This window comes from Ictalurus furcatus, chromosome 8, assembly GCF_023375685.1.
Source record: "Ictalurus furcatus strain D&B chromosome 8, Billie_1.0, whole genome shotgun sequence".
NCBI classification, from domain to species: domain Eukaryota; kingdom Metazoa; phylum Chordata; class Actinopteri; order Siluriformes; family Ictaluridae; genus Ictalurus; species Ictalurus furcatus.
In genome coordinates this window covers 13,106,108-13,132,779 of record NC_071262.1, presented here as the reverse complement: position 1 = coordinate 13,132,779, position 26,672 = coordinate 13,106,108, and the positions used below count along the sequence as shown (strand labels likewise).

General features: G+C 38.3%; 2 protein-coding genes across 8 annotated transcripts; both read left to right on the top strand.

Moving 5' to 3' along the window:
• The first annotated feature begins 2,831 nt into the window (after positions 1–2,831).
• Positions 2,832–7,371, top strand: LOC128611437 (E3 ubiquitin-protein ligase XIAP). 3 transcript variants are annotated; one of them, XM_053630945.1, is made up of 7 exons: positions 2,832–3,202; positions 4,586–5,104; positions 5,236–5,335; positions 6,266–6,344; positions 6,477–6,501; positions 6,635–6,751; positions 6,842–7,371. In XM_053630945.1, exons 2-7 carry the CDS (start codon positions 4,606–4,608, stop codon positions 7,033–7,035), a joined length of 1,014 nt encoding a protein of 337 aa, XP_053486920.1. In that variant the 5' UTR covers positions 2,832–3,202; positions 4,586–4,605; the 3' UTR covers positions 7,036–7,371. The 3 variants fall into 3 exon arrangements, with proteins under 3 accessions (XP_053486920.1, XP_053486918.1, XP_053486919.1); XM_053630943.1 differs by having other exon boundaries at positions 2,839–3,202; positions 6,632–6,751; positions 6,842–7,370; XM_053630944.1 differs by lacking the exon at positions 2,832–3,202 and adding an exon at positions 3,816–4,446 and having other exon boundaries at positions 6,632–6,751.
• Positions 7,372–9,453: 2,082 nt separating this feature from the next.
• On the top strand, positions 9,454–17,896 carry xiap (X-linked inhibitor of apoptosis). 5 transcript variants are annotated; one of them, XM_053630941.1, is made up of 8 exons: positions 9,504–9,591; positions 10,060–10,267; positions 14,008–14,826; positions 14,958–15,057; positions 15,987–16,065; positions 16,199–16,223; positions 16,357–16,473; positions 16,564–17,896. In XM_053630941.1, the coding sequence occupies exons 3-8, from the start codon at positions 14,028–14,030 to the stop codon at positions 16,755–16,757; spliced, it is 1,314 nt and encodes a 437-aa protein (XP_053486916.1). In that variant the 5' UTR covers positions 9,504–9,591; positions 10,060–10,267; positions 14,008–14,027; the 3' UTR covers positions 16,758–17,896. The 5 variants fall into 5 exon arrangements, with proteins under 5 accessions (XP_053486913.1, XP_053486916.1, XP_053486912.1 ...); XM_053630937.1 differs by having other exon boundaries at positions 9,506–9,591; positions 16,354–16,473; positions 16,564–17,895; XM_053630938.1 differs by lacking the exon at positions 10,060–10,267 and having other exon boundaries at positions 9,454–9,591; positions 16,354–16,473; positions 16,564–17,743.
• The last annotated feature ends 8,776 nt before the right edge of the window (positions 17,897–26,672 follow it).

Here is a 26,672-nt window from a genome sequence, read left to right as displayed (position 1 = left end):
TAGGGTTTCTGGGCTTACTCTCCATTATAGGGTGACAAGCTTGGCAATCTAGGAAGTGCTGTTCCTCCAAATTGAACCAGTTGAGGTGATTTTCATAATCTTCAGCTACAGCTAAATCAGGCATGACCCACTAGATGGAGACCCCTGGTCAGACCAAGTACAGCTGGTTTGAGAATGTGTGAGGATCACAAAAAGGAGCTGGAATCTGAGGCTAGCAATAGAGAAGTCTGGGCTCACATTCTCAACCTGTTCCCATTGCGACCCCCAAAAGGAAACGCAGAAGGAAAATTAATGAATTAATGAATCATTGATCTCTATAGTTATTAAGACAAATGAGACAAATACACTGGTGATTTAAAATATAGGTTATAGTAGAAATTGTTTAGCTCTGTTTGAAACTGAAGTGCAAATGTGTCATTCCACTGCCATGCGTGCTACAGCTGTGAGGTGACATCCATATGCAGAAGCTACCACAGTACTACCGAAATGTCAGATTGCAGTCACAGTAAATGTCTTTAGGTGCCTCACCAACAAAAAAAAAAAAGCCTTTGTTGGAAAAAGCAGTTTGTAATGTGAGAGCCATCCAATGAGGTTGTGAAGTTCCTGTTGCAGTTCCCAACCACTTCCCTATGCATTTATTTTCAGTCCCACTACACTAAAGTGGTGCATTCAGATTTTTTTTGTTGTGAACTCAAGATTAAAACTGCCATGAATTTCAGCAAACCTGAAAATCATTATTTTTGTTTTTTTGTGTCAAGTCTATACTGTACATTAGTTTCTAAATTATAAGTATTCTTGTGTAAAGTGTTCTGTGCACGTTTATTCCCAAACTCTGTACTAATGTCATATGCAGTTGATGATGATACAAATAAATGTCAGAAACGCATGTTGGGTTTTATCTTGGAAAAAAAAAAAGTAATTTTAATAAAGATTACATTAGAGATTAGTAGCTACTGATTTTAGAGACATCCACAGCCACGACACTGAAGTTGACGGTGGTAAAGTTTGTTTTATATTGAACATTCATTGTAAATACAAGCTTTTCTCTTCTATTTCTCAAGAAATAAACACACAAAAAGGACAAAGTATGTATTTGCTTACTCTGTAGTGGGCAGAGAACTAAGTACAACTGAACAAATTTTGAATGTATTTTAATGTATATCATTAATAATCATTAATAAAATATATGCTATACATTTGGTTTTACATGTGTAACTCCTATAAGCAATAAGTTATTGAATTTTAATTATTTTTCTTTTTTAAACAAAAAAAAACAACCCTTGATTATTTGCAAGTTCTTTGATAAGACGAATGGAGCATAATATAGTGTGATTTTTTTTACATTTTTTTTTAGCAATTGTCGTGGAAATTAGACAACACTTGCAGACTCGCCCTCTGAAGGTAAAAAAAGGTTTATTACAGAGAGATGGTTAATACAGGATAGAATTAAGCAGTATAAAATAATGAAAGTGCTCTGAAGCGCTTGTGCTGAACCACTACTATATATATGAAACGCAGAGCATGACACACTTCTGTGTACTGATAAGAAGCAGTTTGAGGCAGTTAAAACAGGCTTTGTTTTAGGGTCTTACAAGATGTGCAGACGAACCTTGAACAGAAGAATATGTTTGTGTCTCTGTAAGCAGATAAACATTCTGTACTGATCTCAGTGACATGACATGGCCTTCTTAGGCATTATCCTCAGATGAATATGAACAGAAACAAAATTATTACAAAGTAAAAATGAATAATTTCCCTCACACAATAAAAACAGCCTTTTGCTGTAGTTTCTAAGACTAACCCTGGGTTTAATATGTTACAATAAGTTTATATGTGCCGTGGTACTTCCTTTTACACTGACCCAACTTCCTTTTACACTGAACCGCCTTCCGTTTACACTTGCCCGACTTCCTTTTACACTTACCCGACTTCCTTTTACACTGACCCGACTTCTGTTTACACTGACCTGCCTTCCTTTTACACTGACCTGACTTCCGTTTACACTGAACTGCCTTCCTTTTACACTGACCCGACTTCCTTTTACACTTACCCGCCTTCCTTTTACACTTACCCGACTTCCTTTTACACTGAACCGCCTTCCTTTTACACTGAACCGCCTTCCTTTTACACTTACCCGACTTCCTTTTACACTGAACCGCCTTCCTTTTACACTTACCTGCCTTCCTTTTGCACTTACCCGACTTCCTTTTACACTGAACTGCCTTCCTTTTACACTGAACCGTACAAATGGTGAGGGGCTTCATCTGTTTGCATCGGAGTCAACAAAGAAACAAAGAGAAAAAGGTACCAACACAGGAACCAGGAAACAGAGAGCAGGGGTGCTCACAGGGAGGGAAGAGTGTTCACAGTAAACTTATAAGGGCCTGTATAAGAAATATTACAGTAGCATTTTGTAATACCGACTGTCTAAGCACGGCACAAGAGAACACTGCTCTGCCTGATTATTTACACTATATGACCAAAAGTATGTGGACACCTGGCCATTGAACATCCCATTCCAAAGCCATGGGCATTAATATGCAGTATATTTCTCCAATCAAGATTAAAAACTTAAATCCAGTGTGTAAAAGAGCAGCAGCTGAATAAATACTGAGTAAATGGTTCAGGTCTCACAAGGGTCACAGTGAGATTATTTGTATTTTCCCTCGCAATACTTTCGGGTTCCCCTGCATTATTTGCTTTAGTCTCTCCATTGTCAGGGTACCCAACAGTGTCCTATACCACTTACTGGACTTTATGCTGAAGCTAAAATAAAATATGGAGATGAAAATACGAAACGTAGTGAACTTTGTAAACGAAATAACTTTTCTAATCTTGAGAGATGTAATATAAGTGGTAAGAATGTGGTCTAGGTTTGCGACAGAATGTAGGAATTTTACAGAGGAAACGAAGACATCAAAATTACAAAGAAAAAAAAACATGCGATGGAAACCAAAACTAAGACGTGGGAGAATAAAAATATTTTTGAAATGTGCTGTGCCCGACGTTTAAGGCCAAAAATGTGTCAAGCGCGTCTTGATGACGTCACGCCCCTCCTCCTGGCTGTGGTTCTGGACTTCTTGCAGTAGAAGGGTCGAGCAGGTCAGCTGTCAATCACCAGAAAAGCTGTCGGTATATAACAGTATCTGAACAGTACCATCAGATACATAAGGGTCAGATTTACCTGATTTATCAACATAAGGTGAGTAATGGTTATAAACCGATCCCGGGGTTTTCCTGTTTGTACTGTCGCTAGTATAAACCGTTATTCAGGGTACGTGGAAGTGAGTGGGCAATTTGTCTTTATATGTTTGTGTATTGTTTTAGAAAATGTTTGTGCGTGGGAAGGTGAACAGTACTGAAATACTTTGTCACAATTGGACCAAACATTTTTGTACTTTTGGTTGAATTGTTAATCAGGAAGCCGTCGCTGACAACAAGGCAATCAATTTGACCAAAGTTAAAGTGTTTGCTGGACCTTATCTAGTCTTTGTTTTAAACTAATACCAGCAATGATCAAAGAGCTCTTTTGGAGAGGAATAACGGAAATGCTACTATAAACTGTGACTATATTCTCGCATGACCGCTTTGTCACGTGTAATAATACTGTAGGCATTAAAAGGTGACGTCGTGCAGTCAATTTTTGATTGCGTTTGGATGTTTAGTATTGGAAATGCAATTTTCACTTGTGTGTGTGCATGTAAAAATATAATTATATATATATATATATATATGGATGTATTCACATGTCCGGACATGTCAGTTGAGTGAAGGTGTAAAAATATTTGCAGCAGTCATTTTTTTTTTTTTGCAGCGGACAAAAATGCGCAAAAAAATTTATACACGAATAATTCCATCAGGGAAGCTTCACAAGAAGTCTTATCTTATGTGCAATTCCGAAATAAAAAAAATAAAATAAAATAAAAAACAAGCACTAAAATCGTGTAATTTCTTTAGATACAGTGCATTACATTCTGAACAGTATTTTACAGTCAGATTTTTTTGTTTGTTTTTAAAGAAAATGAATTGTTATTTAGTTATAGCTTCGCGACAAGCTCGACGGTTAAATAAATATATAAATACACGGATTCATATCACCTCTTCTGCCAACTTCACTAGCAAACAAAAACACACCTGTAGACAGTTTGGTTTGTTTTATTCATTTGGATTCACCAGTGCTTCTCCACTACTCGTCCATAAAATAGTTTATAACTATTAAGATAGTCTGCCAGTGGATTGAAAACAGTAATAACTCTCCAACCTACGGGCATAAAGTTGGTGTGACGTTGGACGTTCGATATTCGATATTCGCAGATACGCGGAAATTAAGGGACCGTCTCTAAAGTTACATACGACATTGGTATACACGTTTCTAACTTCAATAGCATTAGAAGGGAATGACTTACAGTCACACAACCAACTGTAAAATGTTCATCTAGGTTTCAGGTATGAAGCACACCTTTTAGATTTTTGATATTTAAGAAAATATTTTTTCCAAGTTATTTGAATTATGTTTAACCTTCGGACAACTAGTAATGTTCTTTATTCACATGGTACTTAAGGATCTTGTGTATTTGTGTTTCAGCTGACATTCTCATTGCGACGATGGCTGACTCTAATAGTTTTGAACAGATTGAAACTGATGACGGACTGCCAGACTGGTCTGCAATGAGCACACAATTGAACTCGGTCCAGGCTTTTCCCCATCCTGAGTGTATGAAGAGCGAAGATGCACGGCTGAAGACGTTCAGCAACTGGCCCTCTTGGTCCCCAGTCCAGCCTCATGATCTAGTGCAAGCTGGGATGTTTTACGTGCCAGAGAGTAACAGGCAGGAAGACAGGGTGCAGTGTTTCTGCTGCGCAGGCATGCTGGTCAACTGGGAGGAAGGTGATGATCCCTGGCAGGAACATGCCAGAGTTTATCCAGACTGCCTTTTCATTTTGGGACATGATGTGGGGAACATCCCCTCTACGCAACCAAGACAGAGAAGCAGTGCTCATAACAGTTCAATGGAGTCCTTTGAGGAGCGCCTTGAAAGCTTCAGGGACAGAGTGCATCCCATCAACCCTGAAAGGCTGGCTAGAGCTGGGTTTTCTAGCATAGGTAAGGCGTATTTCGAGCATTCTACTGTTTGTTTGTTTTTTCTTGTCTTGTGCAGATTGTAATAGGACATATTTACAATCACATCATTGTGATGTATTTTCATGCCACTGTTATGCATGTTGTTTATGCAGGTGACCGAGACTGTGTGGTTTGCTTCAAATGTGGAGGACGTCTGAAGAACTGGCAGCCAGATGAGGACCCGTGGGAGGAGCATGCCAAGCACTATCCAGGGTAATTAGCTACTTTCGATTGGTAGATGGGTAGATAGTGACTTAATTGAATTTTACATAATTAAAATAATGTGTTTAGTAATTTGTTTGATACACAGGCACAATATGTTTTTGCAGTCGTTGACAATTCATATTATTTTCTTTTGTAGTCTAGGAAACTTGTGATTTATTTAAAGTTAATCTTCTGTGCTAAGTAAGGAATAAAACGTTTTGGGACAAAATTTTATAGGAACATAATCAACAATGGGGTGATGTGATGAGGCTCAATATGAAGTAGAGTTACCTGTTACCACACCAAAGGTGATTATTTTCCTATGACAGTGTGCCCTTAAGCGTTTTATTCCTCTTATACCACAGCAATTTTCCATAGATTATTTATTTTTATTTATTAAAAAATAAGGTGTACTTTTTTTTATCCATTTGTAGTTATTTAAAGTTCTGAAACACACTAGTTCCTGTTATCACGTACTGTATATTATAGCAGTTATAAAGTCATCCCCTCGGAAGCCTCTGTTTTTCTTTCTCTTTAACTTAATCAGACAATAAAACACAGCTTGTCAAGGTACAGGAAAAACCAGAAAGCACCTAAAATGTTCTGTCCTGAATACTCTCCCATATCAGAAAGCTTACTGACTGTTACAAAGCACCGACACTAGATACTCTTTCCATAAATGTTAAACACATCCTTACAGAAAACATCACCATATCAACGACTATAACTGTTTCTTTACAGCATGTTCATTATTAGTAATGTGGAGCATGTGATGATAGCGTATGAGAGACCGCATTAACACAAACCTGTGTTTTGTCTTGCGATCGGTACTGCTGTCATAGAAATTTCATCAACACCTTGTGACCAATTAGCTATGAGATGTTGTATATGTACAGTACTGCACTTGACCTGTGAATCCATTTTTGAAATGACCAACAGATGCAGTTTCCTGCTCGCAGAAAAAGGGCAAGAGTTTATCAACAGCGTTCAGCTAAGAACTCCAGGACGCAGCTCTTCAGTGAGTGAAACTAATAAAATCTGTTAATCTCATATTTAATGTGAATAAGTGCTTTAAAAAAAAAACAAACATTTACAACATCGAGCAGGCATTGAATTCTAATTTTGATTATTCATATTTTTATCTCTTTAGAATGGATTTTTCAGTCGTGAGAGAGGTATGTACATCTGATTTTGATTTATTGTATTTGTTGACATGTATTGTCAGTCTTGTCCACAAAATTTGCCATCTGAAATGCATTTGATGGGCTTTTTCTGGCACGCATCTTACTTCTGCTTTTTCTTTAGCAGCATCAAATGTACTGCAGTCAGAGAGCCGTGAGGACTATTCAACTGTGGAAGATCTCGTTGTAGACATAACCGTTGGTGTGTTTGATAGCGATTCTGATATGTGTCGGGATACTCTGAGTAAGTACAGTTCATTGCAATCTTCTGTTCTCGCTGAAGTAAGATATCCATGCAGCAAATCAGGGTGTAACATTTTCTAATTGTTTTTAGACGAAGACCCCTTGAAGAAGCTGGAGAAGCTGCAGCGTGAAAAGCTCTGCAAAGTGTGCATGGACAGTGACATTGCGATCGTCTTCATCCCCTGCAAACACTTGGTGACTTGTAAGAAGTGCTCCGAGCCTCTTTGCAAGTGCCCCATCTGTTGTGCAGACATCACACAGAAAATCAAGACGTTCTGCTCGTAACCTCCAGCGCACTCACGCTCAGACAGAACTGCTGCGTTTCCCACTCATTTAATTATGAGCAATCCTTAAAAAGATACATGTATATGGATCCTTAAATATACACACACAATACATAGATGTGTTAGACAAAAAGAATTTTATTGTTTTATACTATAGGGTATATAATGAGAAATATTTGTATATTTGGATTATGTTAGAGCAAATATGTTATACATAAGAAAAACGTTTTTTGGAAGGACCAGGTAAAGCTGAGGCTGCTGTCTGGGTACAGATCAAATGTAATCTTAGGATAAATATATTGTAAGTAGATAATTTAATATATATATTAATATATATATATATATATATATATATATATATATATATATATATATAGTGTGTGTATATATATACTTTGTTGGGGCTATTTTATTTTGCCTAGAGGTCTATGCGCATAATTTAGCAGCACATTAATCGTGCTATTCTGAAGAAAGAAACTGCATTACAATATGACGCACTGTACTGACATGGACAAACTATGTGCCATTGCTGAGAATCAAACCAAACACTCTGCCTGCATGGACATGTACATGACTGTTTTATGGTAAAAGCTCAGTCAAGTACATTTTTAGATCAAAGTTTAATCTGCACCCAGACAACCAATACTCATGCTTCATTAACAGTGCCTTTCTTTAATTAACATATATATATATATATAATTATTATTATTTGTATTTTTTTTTTTATTGAATTCAAATAAATTGTTTACAGTAGAGTTTATGTCCTGATTCTTTCTAACTAGGAAATAATGCACATTTCTTGATTTGGCTTTTGATAACTTTATAGTTTTATTAACTTGATTAAAGTTATAGTAATTGGTGAGAGTAAGTTTGATCTTGATTATAGTAAGTTTTATGATCATGGTATTAGAAGATGCAATGATATCAACTGTATTTCAGATTCCCCCCAAAAAGAGATTCTTACTTGCAATATAATCCCATTTATATGCTTGCCTTACGGACTTTAGTTAATGCTCTGTAATGAGTACCCCTTCCTACTTTATCAGGCGGAGACCGGGAACTCTGGGCTCGGAACCTTCTGTGTAGGAAGCCGGTCTAGTGGAGTGGGAAGAAAATAATAAAAGAAAGAAAGAAAAATTCGCCTATGACTCAATCAGGAGTCGTTACTAGTTATTTGAAGTGTATTCGAATCGCCTACCATGAGGCTTCGGTTTATTGATTCAAAATAACAATATGTATCATAGGCGTCTCATCACTCGGATATAAGAGTAAATATGTTTACATAAGTATATAGGATATAGGAACATAGACACTTTTACAGAAGCATCTCATAATGAATGCTCATCAGAAATGCCACTAATCACTAAAATAATAAATGCACAAATTAGTCGCACATGAAGACATAAAAACATGAGCGTCTCATCACAAGGACGATAAATGCATCATGTTAGGCACACGTAACGACAGACAGACATGTCATGTTTACAGCCCAGTAGGGTTTGAGTGGCACAAGAGCAAAACCGAGGCGCAAATCTTCACCTCGCAAGTTCTTGGCGAAATCTCACTTTTCATTCAGCTGTATATACTTTTCATTCAGCTGTTAAAACAGGAAGTAATCTCCTAATATGGGTATAAGAGCTAAGTCACTTATTCAACAGTCATGTCATTCAGAGCCTGAATGGTATCTTCATATACAAAGTGTATGTATCTTCCTCTTCTTTTAGCATATAACATATTTCTAGCTTGTTCAACATAGTGCAGGCAGAAAATTATTTGATCAAGTGCTTTATGCAGCTGTCGTTTTAATATTCTCATCTGTTCGTGTGTCCATTCATGGGACTTAATCTCACTGTCCAGTTGTTGGGGAGATATTCCAGAGAGCTGAGGCCCATATCTCTTGGCGAGCTTCCGTGAGGGAAGACCAGGTTTCGGGAATGATTGTGTAAATCTCCTCTTGAACTGGCGGTAGGGTGTAAGATGCTTTTGGGTAGGTCCGACGGTAATGGCGCTTTTCTCTCTGTTTCTTCTTTTCCTGGTTTCTCGTTCCACGCCTCTTTATATGATTAACACACTGTAGATTAAACAGCATGCACGATAATTATTAAGCAAGCATTTGTACCATAAAATCATTCATTCAATCTTTCCTTGTGCCTTTATAGTGACCCTAGGGAATAGCCATGATCGTCTTTAAATATTCAAATCTTCCTGTACGAATCCCTGATCAACCTCGAGTTCCTCAGCTAGTAATTGCAGTTGTAGTGCAAGAATCAAAATTACAAGAAAAAAAACGTGCGATGGAAGCCAAAACTAAGACGAGAGAGAGTAAAAATATTTTTGAAATGTAGACCTCCTGTGCCCGAGGTGTAATGCCAACAATGTCGCAAGCGCGTCTTGATGACGTCACGCCCCTCCTCCTGGCTGTGGTTCTGGACTTCTTGCAGTAGAAGGGTCGAGCAGGTCAGCTGTCTGTCAACAGAAAAGCTGTCGGTATATAACAGTATCTGAACAGTACCATCAGATACATAAGGGTCAGATTTACCTGATTTATCAACATAAGGTGAGTAATGGTTATAAACCGATCCCGGGGTTTTCCTGGTAATGTTTGTACTGTCGCTAGCTCGGTTAGCATGTTAGCATAAACCCAAGTTATTCAGGGTATGTAGAAGTGAGTGGGCAGTTTGTCTTTTTATACGTTTGTGTATTGTTTTCGAAAATGTTTGTGTGTGGGAAGGTGAACAGTATTGAAATAGTTTGTCACAATTAGACGAAGTTCTGCTACTGCTTGTTTTAGTATATACACCCGTCGGTATATATCTTAGTTTTGAAGCTGTGATCTAAGAAACACCAATATCTCTGCTGTCGCAGAGGTGAAGTCCCTGGAATTTCTTATAAGAAATCGTTCCATGTAATACTTAACTCAGTGTAATACACGCATTTCTTATGTCACTGACTCCCTTCCATACAGTCAGCAATACACAATGACTTCATAAAATTCTAATTCTAAATTCTTGATGATTCCTACCAGTCTGTGGTAAGGCTGCATCGGTCTTTGGCTCTACACAGCAAAGGTAAAACCGCCTGCGTGTCAATACGGACTTTAGGGTGAAACTTTTCCTCGGGCGTCCTCCTGTTTGCTTGTTGCCCAGAAAAGCTGAAAAGACTCGCGCAGCCGAGCCAGGAGACGCTAAATTGTCGTGGAAATTATACAACACTCGCAGACTCGTCCTCTGAAGGTAAAAAAAGAAAGGTTTATTACAGAAAGATGGTTAATACAGGATAGAATAAAGCAGGATAGAATAATGAGAGCACTCTGAAGCGCTTGTGCTGAACCACTACTATATATATGAAACGCAGAGCATGACACACTTCTGTGTACTGATAAGAAGCAGTTTGAGGCAGTTCAAAAAGGCTTTGTTTTAGGGGAATTAGAAGATGTGCAGATGAACCTTCAACAGAAGAACATGTTTGTGTCTCTGTAAGCAGATAAACATTCTGTACTGATCTCAGTGACATGACATGGCCTTAGGTGTTATCCTCAGATGAATATGAACAGAAACAAAATTATTACAAAGTAAAAATGAATAATTTCCCTCACACAATAAAAACAGCCTTTTGCTGTAGTTTCTAAGACTAACCCTGGGTTTAATATGTTACAATAAGTTTATATGTGCCGCGGTACTTCCGTTTGCACTGACCCGCCTTCCGTTTGCACTGACCCGCCTTCCGTTTACACTGACCCGACTTCCTTTTACACTGAACCGTACAAATGGTGAGGGGCTTCATCTGTTTGCATCAGGGTCAACAAAGAGAAAAAGGTACCAACACATGAACCAGGAAACATAGAGCAGGGGTGCTCACAGGGAGGGAAGAGTGTTCACAGTAAACTTATAAGGGCCTGTATAAGAAATATTACAGTAGCATTTTGTAATACCGACTGTCTAAGCACGGCACAAGAGAACACTGCTCTGCCTGATTATTTACACTGTATGACCAAAAGTATGTGGGCACCTGGCCATTGAACATCCCATTCCAAAGCCATGGGCATTAATATGCAGTATATTTCCCCAATCAAGATTAAAAACTTAAATCCAGTGTGTAAATGAGCAGCAGCTGAATAAATACTGAGTAAATGGTTCAGGTCTCACAAGGGTCACAGTGAGATTATTTGTATTTTCCCTCGCAATACTTTTGGGTTCCCCTGCATTACTTGCTTTAGTCTCTCTCTCCATTGTCAGGGTACCCAACAGTGTCCTATACCACTTACTGGACTTTATGCTGAAGCTAAAATAAAATATGGAGATGAAAATACGAAACGTAGTGAACTTTGCAGCAGTCACATTTTTTTTGTTACTATTACCGAGTTACTGTTACCACACCAAAGCTGATTATTTTCTTATGACATTGTGCCCTTAAGCATTTTATTCCTCTTATACCACAGCAATTTTCCATAGATTATTATTTTTTATTTATTAAAGAATAAGGTGTACTTTTTTTCCATTTGTAGTTATTTAATGTTTAGAAACACGCTAGTTCCTGTTATCACGTACTGTATATTATAGCAGTTATAAAGTCATCCCCTCGGAAGCCTCTGTTTTTCTTTCTCTTTAACTTAATCAGACAATAAAACACAGCTTGTTAAGGTACAGGAAAAACCAGAAAGCACCTAAAATGTTCTGTCCTGAATACTCTCCCATATCAGAAAGCTTACTGACTGTTACAAAGCACCAACACTAGATACTCTTTCCATAAATGTTAAACACATCCTTACAGAAAACATCACCATATCAATGACTATAACTGTTTCTTTACAGCATGTTCATTATTAGTAATGTGGAGCATGTGATGATAGTGTATGAGAGACCGCATTAACACAAACCTGTGTTTTGTCTTGCAATCAGTACTGCTGTCATAGAAATTTCATCAACACCTTGTGACCAATTAGCTATGAGATGTTGTATATGTACAGTACTGCACTTGACCTGTGAATCCACTTTTGAAATGACCAACAGATGCAGTTTCCTGCTCGCAGAAAAATGTTTGTGTGTGGGAAGGTGAACAGTATTGAAATAGTTTGTCACAATTGGACCAAACATTTTTGTACTTTTGGTTGAATTGTTAAGTAGGAAGCCGTCGCTGACAACAAGGCAATCAATTTGACCAAAGTTAAAGTGTTTGCTGGACCTTATCTAGTCTTTGTTTTAAACTAATACCAGCAATGATCAAAGAGCTCTTTTGGAGAGGAATAACGGAAATGCTACTATAAACTGTGACTATATTCTCGCATGACTGCTTTGTCATGTGTAATAATACTGTAGGCATTAAAAGGTGACGTCGTGCAGTCAATTTTTGATTGCGTTTGGATGTTTAGTATTGGAAATGCAATTTTCACTTGTGTGTGTGCATGTAAAAATATAATTTTATATATATATATATATATATATATATATATATATATATATATATATATATGGATGTATTCACATGTCCGGACATGTCAGTTGAGTGAAGGTGTAAAAATATTTGCAGCAGTCAATTTTTTTTTGCGGCGGACAAATTTGCGCTAAAAAATCTATACACGTATAATTCCATCAGGGAAGCTTCACAAGAAGTCTTATCTTATGTGCAATTCCAAAATAAAAATAAAAAAACAAGCACTAAAATCGTGTAGTTTCTTTAGATACAGTGCATTACATTCTGAACAGTATTTTACAGTCAATTTTTTTTTTGTTTGTTTTTAAAGAAAATGAATTGTTATTTAGTTATAGCTTCGCGACAAGCTCGACGGTTAAATAAATATATAAATACACGGATTCATATCACCTCTTCTGCCAACTTCACTAGCAAACAAAAACACACCTGTAGACAGTTTGGTTTGTTTTATTCATTTGGCTTCACCAGTGCTTCTCCACTACTCGTCCATAAAATAGTTTATAACTATTAAGATAGTTGACTGAAAACATTAACAACTCTCCAACCTGTATTTATTTATTTATTTGTTTGTTTATTTATCCGTCGAGCTTGTCGCGAAGCTTAAGCTAAATAACTAAACAATTAGTTTCCTTTTTTAAAAAAAAAATCCCACATATTTTAACTGTAAAATACTGTTCAGAATATAATAGATTGTATCTAAAGAAAACTACGCGCCCTGTCCTATTTTAAAGTACACCGTCATGTATTGCAATAGCTTTCCATAGAGAGGTGCTTTTATCCTAAAATACACGTAGGACGTATCGCGAGAAAGTGCGAGACTACGCGTTGGAATAAAGGGCAAACTTCTGGGCATGCGAGTTGAAGATGAACATTCTAGGTTTCTCTTTCTGATTTTCCGCAAGAGGGAAATATCCAGAAATGTCTGTGCAGTAAACGCTGTTCAACTACAAAACGTGCCGTAAGATACAGGTGAAAACAGGTTTGCAGTTGAACCTTTTTCTTTTTTCTTTTTTTTTTTTGAGGTTGTAAATATTTACACGCTTTAGTAACTCACTCAGGTGTTGTCGGGAGTTGAAACTCCATTCTGGATGTTATAATGCGCTTAGGTGTGGTGATTATATGTAGGCGGGGTGGTCACGTGACTCAATGCCTGCGTCATCTGCTCCGTTTCCTTCAGTCTGCTGATTGAGTGTGAAAACATTTGGAATTGTATTCTTAAAATAATTCTACGAACTGTAATTCTATAGCTGTCACAAAATAGCATACACATTTATGAGTTTTGTTTAAGAAGTATGCACTGAGTTGATAAACATGTTACTCATTGAGTATAAAACAATTGTAGGGTTTGCGTAACTTGTTTACATGGTTAGTATTATTCAAACCATGGCTCCTGATTTCTGTAACTTGTTTCCTTTACTTACTGGCTACTCCAAATTGATTGACGTGATTTTTCCAAGTTATTTGAATTATGTTTAATCTTAGGACAACTAGTAATGTTCTTTATTCACATGGTACTTAAGGATCTTGTGTATTTGTGTTTCAGCTGACATTCTCATTGCGACGATGGCTGACTCTAATAGTTTTGAACAGATTGAAACTGATGACGGACTGCCAGACTGGTCTGCGATGAGCACACGATTGAACTCGTTCCGGGCTTTTCCCCATCCTGAGCAAGTTCCTGCAGAGAGGTTGGCGCGAGCGGGTTTCTACTTCACAGGTGAATCTGATCGAGTGTGCTGCTTCAGCTGCCTGCACACCATTGAGGACTGGCACCAAGGAGACAACCCAGTAGAAAGACACCATGACGTCTCACCTGCCTGCATGTTCCTCAGGTGCGTTCATCACAGGAGCCTTGCTAGTGGAACTTCCCCTCAGTCTCCTGGCCCCATCTATGACGAGGAGGCAGAAGCCATGGAGTTTAGATTAAGAACACGAGAAGTAGTGGATGAGTCGGTGTATCCCAGGATTCCGCATATGAAGAGCGAAGATGCACGGCTGAGGACGTTCAGCAACTGGCCCTCTTGGTCTCCAGTACAGCCTCATGACCTAGTGCAAGCTGGGATGTTTTACGTGCCAGAGAGTAACAGGCAAGAAGACAGGGTGCAGTGTTTCTGCTGCGCAGGCATGCTGGTCAACTGGGAGGAAGGTGATGATCCCTGGCAGGAACATGCCAGAGTTTACCCAAACTGCTTTTTCATTTTGGGTCATGATGTGGGGAACATCCCCTCTACGCAACCAAGACAGAGAAGCAGTGCTCATAACAGTTCAATGGAGTCCTTTGAGGAGCGCCTTGAAAGCTTCAGGGACAGAGTGCATCCCATCAACCCTGAAAGGCTGGCTAGAGCTGGGTTTTCTAGCATAGGTAAGGCGTATTTCGAGCATTCTACTGTTTGTTTGTTTTTTCTTGTCTTGTGCAGATTGTAATAGGACATATTTACAATCACATCATTGTGATGTATTTTCATGCCACTGTTATGCATGTTGTTTATGCAGGTGACCGAGACTGTGTGGTTTGCTTCAAATGTGGAGGACGTCTGAAGAACTGGCAGCCAGATGAGGACCCGTGGGAGGAGCATGCCAAGCACTATCCAGGGTAATTAGCTACTTTCGATTGGTAGATGGGTAGATAGTGACTTAATTGAATTTTACATAATTAAAATAATGTGTTTAGTAATTTGTTTGATACACAGGCACAATATGTTTTTGCAGTCGTTGACAATTCATATTATTTTCTTTTGTAGTCTAGGAAACTTTTGATTTATTTAAAGTTAATCTTCTGTGCTAAGTAAGGAATAAAACGTTTTGGGACAAAATTTTATAGGAACATAATCAACAATGGGGTGATGTGATGAGGCTCAATATGAAGTAGAGTTACTGTTACCACACCAAAGGTGATTATTTTCCTATGACAGTGTGCCCTTAAGCGTTTTATTCCTCTTATACCACAGCAATTTTCCATAGATTATTTATTTTTATTTATTAAAAAATAAGGTGTACTTTTTTTTATCCATTTGTAGTTATTTAAAGTTCTGAAACACACTAGTTCCTGTTATCACGTACTGTATATTATAGCAGTTATAAAGTCATCCCCTCGGAAGCCTCTGTTTTTCTTTCTCTTTAACTTAATCAGACAATAAAACACAGCTTGTCAAGGTACAGGAAAAACCAGAAAGCACCTAAAATGTTCTGTCCTGAATACTCTCCCATATCAGAAACCTTACTGACTGTTACAAAGCACCGACACTAGATACTCTTTCCATAAATGTTAAACACATCCTTACAGAAAACATCACCATATCAACGACTATAACTTTTTCTTTACAGCATGTTTATTATTAGTAATGTGGAGCATATGATGATGGCGTATGAGAGACCGCATTAATACAAACCTGTATTTTGTCTTACAATCGGTACTGCTGTCATAGAAATTTCATCAACACCTTGTGACCAATTAGCTATGAGATGTTGTATATGTACAGTACTGCACTTGACCTGTGAATCCACTTTTGAAATGACCAACAGATGCAGTTTCCTGCTCGCAGAAAAAGGGCAAGAGTTTATCAACAGCGTTCAGCTAAGAACTCCAGGACGCAGCTCTTCAGTGAGTGAAACTAATAAAATCTGTTAATCTCATATTTAATGTGGATAAGTGCTTTAAAAAAAACAAAAAACATTTACAACATCGAGCAGGCATTGAATTCTAATTTTGATTATTCATATTTTTATCTTTTTAGAATGGATTTTCCAGTCGTGAGAGAGGTATGTACATCTGATTTTGATTTATTGTATTTGTTGACATGTATTGTCAGTCTTGTCCACAAAATTTGCCATCTGAAATGCATTTGATGGGCTTTTTCTGGCACGCATCTTACTTCTGCTTTTTCTTTAGCAGCATCAAATGTACTGCAGTCAGAGAGCCGTGAGGACTATTCAACTATGGAAGATGTCGTTGTAGACATAACCAGTGGTGTGTTTGATAGCGATTCTGATATGTGTCAGGATACTCTGAGTAAGTACAGTTCATTGCAATCTTCTGTTCTCGCTGAAGTAAGATATCCATGCAGCAAATCGGGGTGTAACATTTTCTAATGGTTTTTAGACGAAGACCCCTTGAAGAAGCTGGAGAAGCTGCAGCGTGAAAAGCTCTGCAAAGTGTGCATGGACAGTGACATTGCGATCGTCTTCATCCCCTGCGGACACTTGGTGACCTGCAAGAAGTGCTCCGAGCCTCTTCGCAAGTGCCCCATCTGTTGTGCAGACATCACACAGAAAATCAAGACGTTCAGCTCGTAACCTCCAGCGCACTCACGCTCAGACAGAACTGCTGCGTTTCCCACTCATTTAATTATGAGCAATCCTTAAAAAGATACATGTATATGGATCCTTAAATATACACACACAATACATGGATGCTTTAGACAAAAATAATTTTATTGTTTTATACTATAGGGTATATAATGAGAAATATTTGTATATTTGGATTATGTTAGAGCAAATATGTTATACATATGAAAAACGTTTTTTGGAAGGACCAGGTAAAGCTGAGGCTGCTGTCTGGGTACAGATCAAATGTAATCTTAGGATAAATATATTGTAAGTAGATAATTTAATCTTGTGTGTGGGGGTGTGTGTGTGTGTGTGTGTGTGTGTGTGTGTGTATATATATACACACACACATATATACTTTGTTGGGGCTATTTTATTTTGCCTAGAGGTCTATGTGCATAATTTAGCAGCACATTAATCGTGCTATTCTGAAGAAAGAAACTGCATTACAATATGACGCACTGTACTGACATGGACAAACTATGTGCCATTGCTGAGACTCAAACCAAACCCTCTGCCTGCATGGACATGTACATGACTGTTTGATGGTAAAAGCTCAGTCAAGTACATTTTTAGATCAAAGTTTAATCTGCACCCAGACAACCAATACTCATGCTTCATTAACAGTGCCTTTCTTTAATTAACATAATTTTATATATAAATTGAATTCAAATAAATTGTTTACAGTAGAATTTATGTCCTTATTCTTTCTGACTAGGAAATAATGCATTTCTTGATTTGGCTTTGGATAACTTGATTATAGTTATAGCAATTGATAGTAAGTTTTATCTTGATTATAGTAAGTTTTATCACCATGTTATTAGAAGATGCAATGATAACAACGCTGAACAATAAAATGGTATATCTACAGTGACTACTACTTTTTTTTCTTTGCAATTCCTCATTAACATTAAATAAGCAATAAAGCTGAATGAGAATGTGTGGCGCACCAAGCAGTAAAGTGGCTAAGAGTAGGAGGAGAGTTCACAAAAGCAAGTTTGTTCATTTGTGCAATATGTGGAGGATATAAATCCTTTTATGTGTAACAGAAGACACAAAATACAGAAACACACGGGCTTACACAACTGATCAAAATAGAATAAAACAGATCAAACAAGAGTATAATAAACAAAATACAAGATACATTTTATACATGTATAGGAAGGGTTAAAATGTATACACAAGACTACAAGAGAAGTATTACACCAAAGTAAAATGACCAAGCAGCAGTGGAAACTGAAAACTGCTTTTGAACTTGCTTGTCCATGACTGGATATTTCTATATTGTGTCCTAGATGGGAATCTGGAAAATAGTTTGCATGCAGGAGGATTGAGGTCTGAGGTCATTTTGTGAGCTATCCTGTATGGCCAGGAGACTGTTGCCTGTGATGAGTTCTCCCTACTCTGGAGAGCTTTGCACTTGTGTGTGGAGCAACTGTCATACTACACAGTGATGCATCCAGTCAGGATGGTACATTGGTAGCAATTGGTGAGGATCTTAGGCTCCAATTTCTTGAAGTAGTAGACAATTTTACTAGGATAATTAGACAAGTGCATCACTGGATTCCTTGCTCGTATACATACAGCAGAAGACTGCATATATTGGGATGGCAAGAAGATAATGCACTAAAGAATACATACCACTTTAAAAAAAAAATCATAATTCATTCACACAGCAGTATGATTAAAATTTATTGTTTTTGGCATAGTTGAGCATAATGTTGAGTCATGTTTAATAAAGATTGTTGAGTGCAGAAATTTGCATTCTCATGGGTTTAAAAACATCAATTTTAGAATTCCATGTATTTTAAATAGTGTTGTCCTGTTGAAAACCTGTCACAACATAGCCAAAATATTAAAAAAATTGAGTACAACTTAGCAGTTATATATATTAGAAAACTCAAAAGTTTGTCTCTCCGATGTCATTCTTGAGTTAAAGTATTTGAATGGGTGTGATTCCCAGCAAACACAGAATGTTTCTCTAATGTTAGCATTTGGCTCCAATATTTGCTAGAACCATTTCATAAAGTTCTGGGAATATTGTATTTTGGTTAACAAAATCAGTGGTCTTCCCAAAACACTCTGGCAACTTTGAAAAACAATGTTCTCTTATAAGAACTGACAAGGAACATCTAGGAAGGTTGCTTCTAGGTACTTTTTTTTTGTACCATCTGAATTTGAATTTGAATTTGAAGTGGACGGATGGAAGTATGGTATCTGGACCCCAGATCTGATCCAGTGGATGGAGCTGTGCGAGTGGGTTTTTGTCAGGTAAAAGCGTTTGTAACTAGAAGGTTAACTAGAAACTAACCTGGGTACGGTTCCATAACATTCTTTCATGGTCTCATAATAGTAAGTTCACAGATGGAGAGGGTAAATTCAGGTATATTAGGACATCAGATAAACTTGGACATTTAGCAGCATTTTTTTTTTTTGTGACTGGATAAGTGAAAGTCACTGCTTTTGCTATTAAGGCCTTGCAGTGGAAGTGCATGATAGAAAAAAATTGTCATATAAGGGGATGTGGACAGCAGTGCCTTTTCTCCAAGTATGTATTCCTGTAGGCTGGACCAGCTCCTAATGGGAGGGGCTTAACTCTAAACAGGTTGGCCTTAACTCCAAATGGGACTGCCAGGGGGCTCCATTTAAAAAAAAATAAATATAATATACAAAAAGAGACACTTTACAATCATTTGGGGATACGGTGTAAGCATGTTGTCATAAGCATGTTGCCACTTTGAACATTGTTTAGGTATTAAAATGCATGAGTTACTGTGAGGGGCTACTACGGTGGCTTACTGGTTAAGCCTCACACCTCCAGGGTCGGGGGTGTGTGGAGTTTGCATGTTCTCCCCGTGCTGCGAGGGTTTCCTCCGGGTACTCCGGTTTCCTCCCCCAGTCCAAAGACATGCATGGTAGGCTGATTGGCATGTCCAGAGTGTCCGTAGTGTATGAATGGGTGTGTGAATGCATGTGTGAGTGTGCCCTGCGATGGATTGGCACCCTGTCCAGGGTGTACCCCGCCTCATGCCCGATGCTCCCTGGGATAGGCTCCAGGTTTTCCCGTGACCCTGAAGAGGATAAGCAGTATAGAAGATGGATGGATGGGGAGTTACTGTGAATCTGAACGCTCTAATCCATCTATCCATTTTCTGGGGGAGACTTGATCGCTCCTGCCCTGAAGGATGTCAAAACAAGATGTAGGGGGAGTCTTGAAATTTTCACATTTTCACACTAAGTTTTAATAGTGAAAAATAGTTTGCATTGCTCAGCTTATCTGAAAAGAAAATGGGTCTAAATGGGTCATACTATTGTCAATGCATGAGTGCATGCAGTAGACTAAATGCTGGAAATACCATGCAGTCGTGCACTCAATGACCTGAATGCAGTGGAGATAGCATGGGAGATACCATAGGCTAAGTGTTTGAAAGACACCTTTTCTTGGAAAATAAATGTCATAATCTAAATATAGTTTTATTTCAAGCAGAAATTTCCTGCACAATTCATCAAAACTAAATGTTTATGGTGAAATGATTAAGATGACGTGAGTGTGAATGACGCAAGTTGATAAAATACTGTTAATTAAAATAGCATATGACTCTGAAATAAATAATAATAAACAAAAATTTATGACCACAAAGTATAAATTAGACCATATGATCCTTGCTCTCAGATTTCATTTAACATTGGAGTAAGAGAAAGGGAAAATACATAAGGTAGTTTTTTACTGACAAGAAAAGTAAGTTAAGGAGTAGGTACATACTAATTCTTTTAAGCCTTCCATGGCACTATTCATCACATAAAGCTGAACAGCATTGTATGAATTATAACATTTGAAGTGTTGTGTTCATGTGCTGTTTTAAGGATACAGCACAGTGGTTCACTGAAGCACACATCTGCATTACACAAACTAGTCAATCTGTGTAAACTGAAAAAGCTGGCCCCCTGAAAGTCAAGGTATAATTCGCACACTGATGGGGAGAATATGCAAACTCCACACATATAGGGCGGAGGTGGGAATCAAACGTGCTAATCACTACACCACCATGCTTCTGAACAGTCTAATAATTCTTGTATATTCCAGATTAAGCTAAGCAGTAAAGCGCTAGCTAAATTTTTCTCTCTTGGTTAGCTAGCTATTTTGTTTAAGTCAAATGCCTGGCTCAGTAGGTTGGCTCAAAATGGGTGACAAAAGTCAAGAGAATGCAACAGCCCCCACACAAAACCTTGACAAAAAGCCCACTCGCACGTCTCTGTCCACAGGATCTGGCGTTCCCTTTTCAGTGGCGTCAGTCAACAGGCTGATGGTGTCCGAAAAATTAGATAAAATCCTCCAATAATCATTAGCCCCAGGAACTGCCTCGCCCTCTTTTTGGTCTTTGGCAGGCCACAATTGCTGCTGTTGTATCAATATGGTGACGCATTAGTGGTCCAGATACCGTACTTCCACCCATCCACTTCTTTGGATTTGCTGTGAGTCCCACCTGTCTCATGGATCACAGGACATTACTCTACTCATTATTATAAAGCAGAAGCAGATTTTTTTTCAGATATCCCAGCTTGTTTGGAAGCTGGGGTCAAAGCACAGAGTCAGCCATAGTTCAGTGTACCTGGAGCAGAGAGTCCCTACAGCAGCAGCTTGGCAGTGCTGGGGCTTGAATCCTTGACATTCTGATCAGTATCCCAGAGCCTTACTCATTGCCTCATTACCATGCCTTGCTACCGCAGGACCTGTTCACAAACATTTCTCGTACTAATGCCTGAAACCCTGTCCAATTTGTCCCAACAATTCATGGATGGGTGAGACAAGGACTAACCACCACCTCTACTCTGTGCTTTTGCCACTATAATTTAATAATGACTGGGACCAGTGGATACTCGTGAACATCCCTGTGCACACACCTCACCTTCACCATTTGTGCATAACCAGACGGTGGACTGGTTACATCCAGAATCCACCAAGGCCTGATATGTATTCCCTTGTATACTCACTGACATGTTGTATGTTCCTGATCATCGGGGGAGGGCTGCAGCACATCCGGGATCTGGATCAGTGTTCCCGATTACATTAGGGAATGCTTGTCCTGGAAATGTCTGGCTTCCCTTCCACACCAGCCAACCTGCCTGGCCTTTGTATTTGCTGCCATTGTTCACTGTCTCATAGGAGAATTTGAAACCCTACTACTTACACTTCTGCATTCATAAACACTAAGGTATGAAAAAGGGCCCCCTTGTGGTGTGAAAAGAATAGAAAGTGCAATTTACATAATAAAATTATTTAACTAAGGTAAACTACATGAGATCATGAAGAAGCTGTCACCATGAAGCATTCATATCTATAACATAGAAAAACACAAAAAGGAAAAAGCAGAAGACGTGTAACGGACCCAAAACACTATAAGAAACAATGCTAATTAATGAGATTTAGTCAGTTTGCTTGCTTTCTTGCTTCCACTTGATGAAATTGAAATGGCAAAAGAATTACTGGCTAACTACTGTAGCTAGCTAGTATCTAAAGTAAGAAGTGTTGGGCTAACACACATCAAGTTGCTAGCTTGTTACTACTAGCTATGCCAATAGTAGCCTGTTGACTCATTCAGGATAATGAAGTATTAATCCTGTTTACTCTTGCATGTAAAATAATATGATAGGTGTGGGTGGGGGCTCTTGAATAAGATGTGGCGTGGGTCCTCAAACATTCAGAAATGGCCCCGGTGGTCAGGTTCAGCTGGAAACTGAACCCAAAAAACTTGAAGTGGGAAAAATGGCACATGCCAGGTTGACCATAAACGTGAACATTGTATTTCCGTGAAGAAATATTTCCTGAAAAACCAAACGGGAACTATGAAAGCTCTGTTCAGAAAACATTTTCGGAATCAAAAAACAAATGTTAAAAGAATGCTCTGGGAACCAACAAATGTTAGCTGTATGTCAACACGTTTGCATAGTTAAATCTTATTTAAGGCATGAGAAATAGCCAAAGAGACTCAAACTAACAAAGACTGTCATCAACACAATATCCAAATCAAACATTGTAAACATAAAAAGTGGGATAAAAGTCCATATTTATTACATAATATTTAATGGTTTCTTTAATGATATACAGTATTAGCATACACTTTTTACCATTTTTGTAGAAGTGTAACAATACCCAAATTCAAATTCAATATGATTTCGATGTGGTGCTGCCGTGATATAATATCCTTTTCGATACAGCAAAAAAAAAAGAAAAAAAAAAAAAGAAGCATTTCCTGAATATGTCTTAGGTTTCCATTTTCAATTAATTAAAACATTAAACAATATAAAAGTACAGTAGTTGAAATGTAATAAGGACAGTGTTCGTGTGATCCTCTAAGCAGAATATAATGGAATAAATTTAAACATGGCTAAACTTTCACTGGTAACTCCCAAGGTGGCTAGGTTAGCTAATTGTGCTGTTAGAGTCATTTTGCACACTGTAACCCTAGATGTACTTTGAATCCTGTGTTCTACGCTACCAAATATGAAGTTCTTAATCAGGAAACAGTGAGGCTGTTTGAATACAACATGTATGTGTGTACCATGTAGCTGTATGTTTGCAGTATTAGCACTGTTAGTAGCATACTTAGCATACTGCTAGTATGCGAATGTACTTGCTTGTGGAAAAACACTGGCTTATAGGAAAAGTGTGTTTTTTCCTGTAACTTCTCCTAATTATGAGTAAGTTACTTTTTTAGAGGAGGGAGTTGATATTTAGTATAAACAGCATTGGTACATTTAACTCTTTGTATCAATCTCTGTGTATATGAGGACAACATGGCACCATTTACACACATTGGGCCTCGTTTATCAAAAGCTGGATATGAACTGATTTATTCGTTTATTGTACAGAGGAGCATTTACACAAAAAATTTGGTATTCATGTCAGCAGGGCCGTTTCTGGTCATTTTGGTGCGCTGGGTGAGATTCCTTCCTTTTTCTTGCATGTGAGGGCTAATTGCTTAAAAAATGTGGATTTGATTTACCATATAATCTGCACATGAATAATTCAACTACTCGAATGTCTCAAACCAGCATCATATCAGATACCTACTACCATTATTAATAGGCCTACATGAAGGAAAATCCTCAAAACCCATAATACAATGGCAATTACATGAATGAGAGTTGAAAATGACTAACTTACTCAAAGTGAATTTTCATAATCTGGTTGCAGAATAATTGCTGATGGACCCACTTGATATGAACCACAATTCCCACCTCAATAGTTCAGGTAGTAAAACACAAGAAAAATTATGGTTAATTCTCCAGCTCAACGTTTCTTGGCTCAGCTAGCTAAAGTTTTATTTTATGGAAGCTGTGGTAACTTAGCTGTCAATGTAGCCTATCACATGATCAGACAAATATCTAACACAAGACTAGGCTAGAAGGTGTATAACTAATCTATCACTGTGTGAGTTTAGCTGCTACAGTGCCATGCAAAGTATGTCAGCGGTCCTTATGCTCTGCTCATATCAGGTTCACGTAACTTGGAGCTCATTTACACACCTTGTTTTCCGGCTCAGCATCAGAGGATGTAAGTGTATAATAATAATAATAATAACTCGCCATATAACTGACTGTGAGCTAGCATTTGGCAGAATTGAGACCTGTGAGCCAATAAGACACGAGTGTTTCCACATATTTTAAACCCTTTAAATAAACCCTGTCTGATTGGTCTTGCCTCCATTCACTGAAGATAAAATACAACGTTCACTGAAGATACAAAATTACAACACTGCCGTCTTCTTTTACTGACGTTCAGTTATGTACTGAACAAACCGCGCAAAGTGGAAAATTATTCAGTGCTAAAGAAAAAAATGTTTGGCGCTAATGTCCAGGCCAGGTTACACCCCTGGCACTCTTTCTTGTGGATGGGTGGGCGCATCGGGTGGGCGCATTGGGGCACTCATTGGCACCCTGAAGCTGGTGGTGCCCTAGGGGACCGTCTAGTTCGCCTATGCCTAGAAACGGCCCTGCATGTCAGTCTCTTAAATTTGGAAAACCGTTCTATCCTACTCGTGCTCCTGAGTGCATGTAAATTTACACATAAGAAGGCTAAATAATGTAAACGTTGGCTGACTGGCTTCAAATCATATCATTTGCATGGATTACTGCATTATATGGATTGCACTGTCAAGTTTAAATATCTTGTGTATTTCAAGTTTGCACACAAATTGAATGAAATTTTGTGAACCCCCGTCGTTTTATTTTAATCACGTTAATTAAAGAAAAACTATTCAATAAAAATCTAATAAAACGAGCCAAGATAAATCCATAAGTTAACACAAACAAGACTAGTCATTCAACTAACAGATGGAGCTGTAAAATGGAGCTGTATAAAAAGAAGACTTGATGTAATGGATCTTCTAATGCTGTGCACACAGCAAAATCGCCAGTGTTAATTTAACACCCAGAGTGTTGAATTTACACCCTATAATGTTTATATAAGTCCATTGGACTCAAATGAACACTCTGAATGTTAACTCAACACTAGGGATTTTACTGTGCAACACTTTATTAGAGCCAGCACTAAGTGACTGATAAGTGGCTGATCTAGTATGTCTCAAGCTGCCACGTCCATGCACGCCCTAGTGTGCTGCTTGTCAACACCAGGCTTCCTGTGCCCCCCTGCTTTCCAACAAGGCATTAGGGAAGGCACATGAGTGTGTGAGGGATTGCTGGCTGACAGTTACCAAGACCTGATCATCTGGGAACAGCAGATATATATCTTCTCCTTTTTCATGTCAAACCGTTTTCTTTTCACCTCACATTGAACTCACCTTTTCTGTAATTTGACTCTAGACTTGGGCCTTTTCAGGTGTTGTTACACTGTTATATATATATATATATATATATATATATATATATAATTGCCAAAGTGTTTAAGTCTAGGCTGAAAAGATATTTGTTTACTCAAGCTTACCATGAATAGACTTTCTTTTACACAAAGTACACAGTCTTGCCCATTACAGGATAGTAAGCCTCCCTAACAATCTCTCCCTCTCTCCTTCTGTCGAGCCACACATGATATTATGGAGATGCCAGTGATCCTGACCCTTTCTGCTCTCTGGACCTGCCTGATCCATCCTGATGCCCTACCTCTGGATGGAGCTCTCATCAACTGGAGGCTACATTCTGCCTCTGAGGACGACCCCAAGCAGTGCAGCCTGGAGATTGCTGAGGATGGTACCGCTTGAAGTACCATGGAAATGGTTTTGGACCTCAATTCCACATGAACATTCTCGCTGGAACTCAGGGTTGCTGGAACTACGGTTGCTACTATGTCCTTAGGACTGCAGTTACCACATACAATTTTGCACTCAAGTCTCCTTTAGTGAACAGTGGACTAGTTCAACAAACAGACTTCATATAAAAACCATAATGAACTTTCTTTTACTTTCACACTATCCGTTGTTGCCCAGATGAGGATGGGTTCCCTTCCAAGTCTGGTTCCTCTCAAGGTTTCTTCCTCATATCGTCTTAGTGAGTTTTTCCTCGCCACCGTCGCCAATGGCTTGCTCATTAGGGATAAATTCACACACTTAAAATCTGTATCCTGTGTTTATATGTTTCTGTAAAGCTACTTTGAGACAATGTCCATTGTTAAAAGCGCTATACAAATAAAATTTAATTGACTCAGAATAACTTCCACCTCTTCCAATGTTAGCCTCATAGCACTAAAGCTTCCCTAAATAATCTAACCATTGAATACATAAGTGTATTGCTTGCATAGCCTCTATTGATCAACCTTTTAGTAGAGCGCCATAACTAGTTTTGGCCACTAGATGTCGCCCTCAGTCCAGTGTGAGGGGTCGTGACCATGTGACCAGCAGATGGCAGCTTTGTGCCGTTTCTCCAGCT

Bases quoted from the DNA above. Each gene is read 5' to 3' on its own strand.
- LOC128611437 (XM_053630944.1), top strand. From the start codon at position 4,606: ATGGCTGACTCTAATAGTTTTGAACAGATTGAAACTGATGACGGACTG. The intron at 5,336-6,265 runs GTAATTAGCTAC...AATGACCAACAG, and splicing joins CATGCCAAGCACTATCCAGG to ATGCAGTTTCCTGCTCGCAG. The intron at 6,345-6,476 runs GTGAGTGAAACT...TTATCTCTTTAG, and splicing joins CTCCAGGACGCAGCTCTTCA to AATGGATTTTTCAGTCGTGA.
- xiap (XM_053630939.1), top strand. From the start codon at position 14,028: ATGGCTGACTCTAATAGTTTTGAACAGATTGAAACTGATGACGGACTG. The intron at 16,066-16,198 runs GTGAGTGAAACT...TTATCTTTTTAG, and splicing joins CTCCAGGACGCAGCTCTTCA to AATGGATTTTCCAGTCGTGA. The intron at 16,224-16,353 runs GTATGTACATCT...CTTTTTCTTTAG, and splicing joins ATTTTCCAGTCGTGAGAGAG to CAGCATCAAATGTACTGCAG.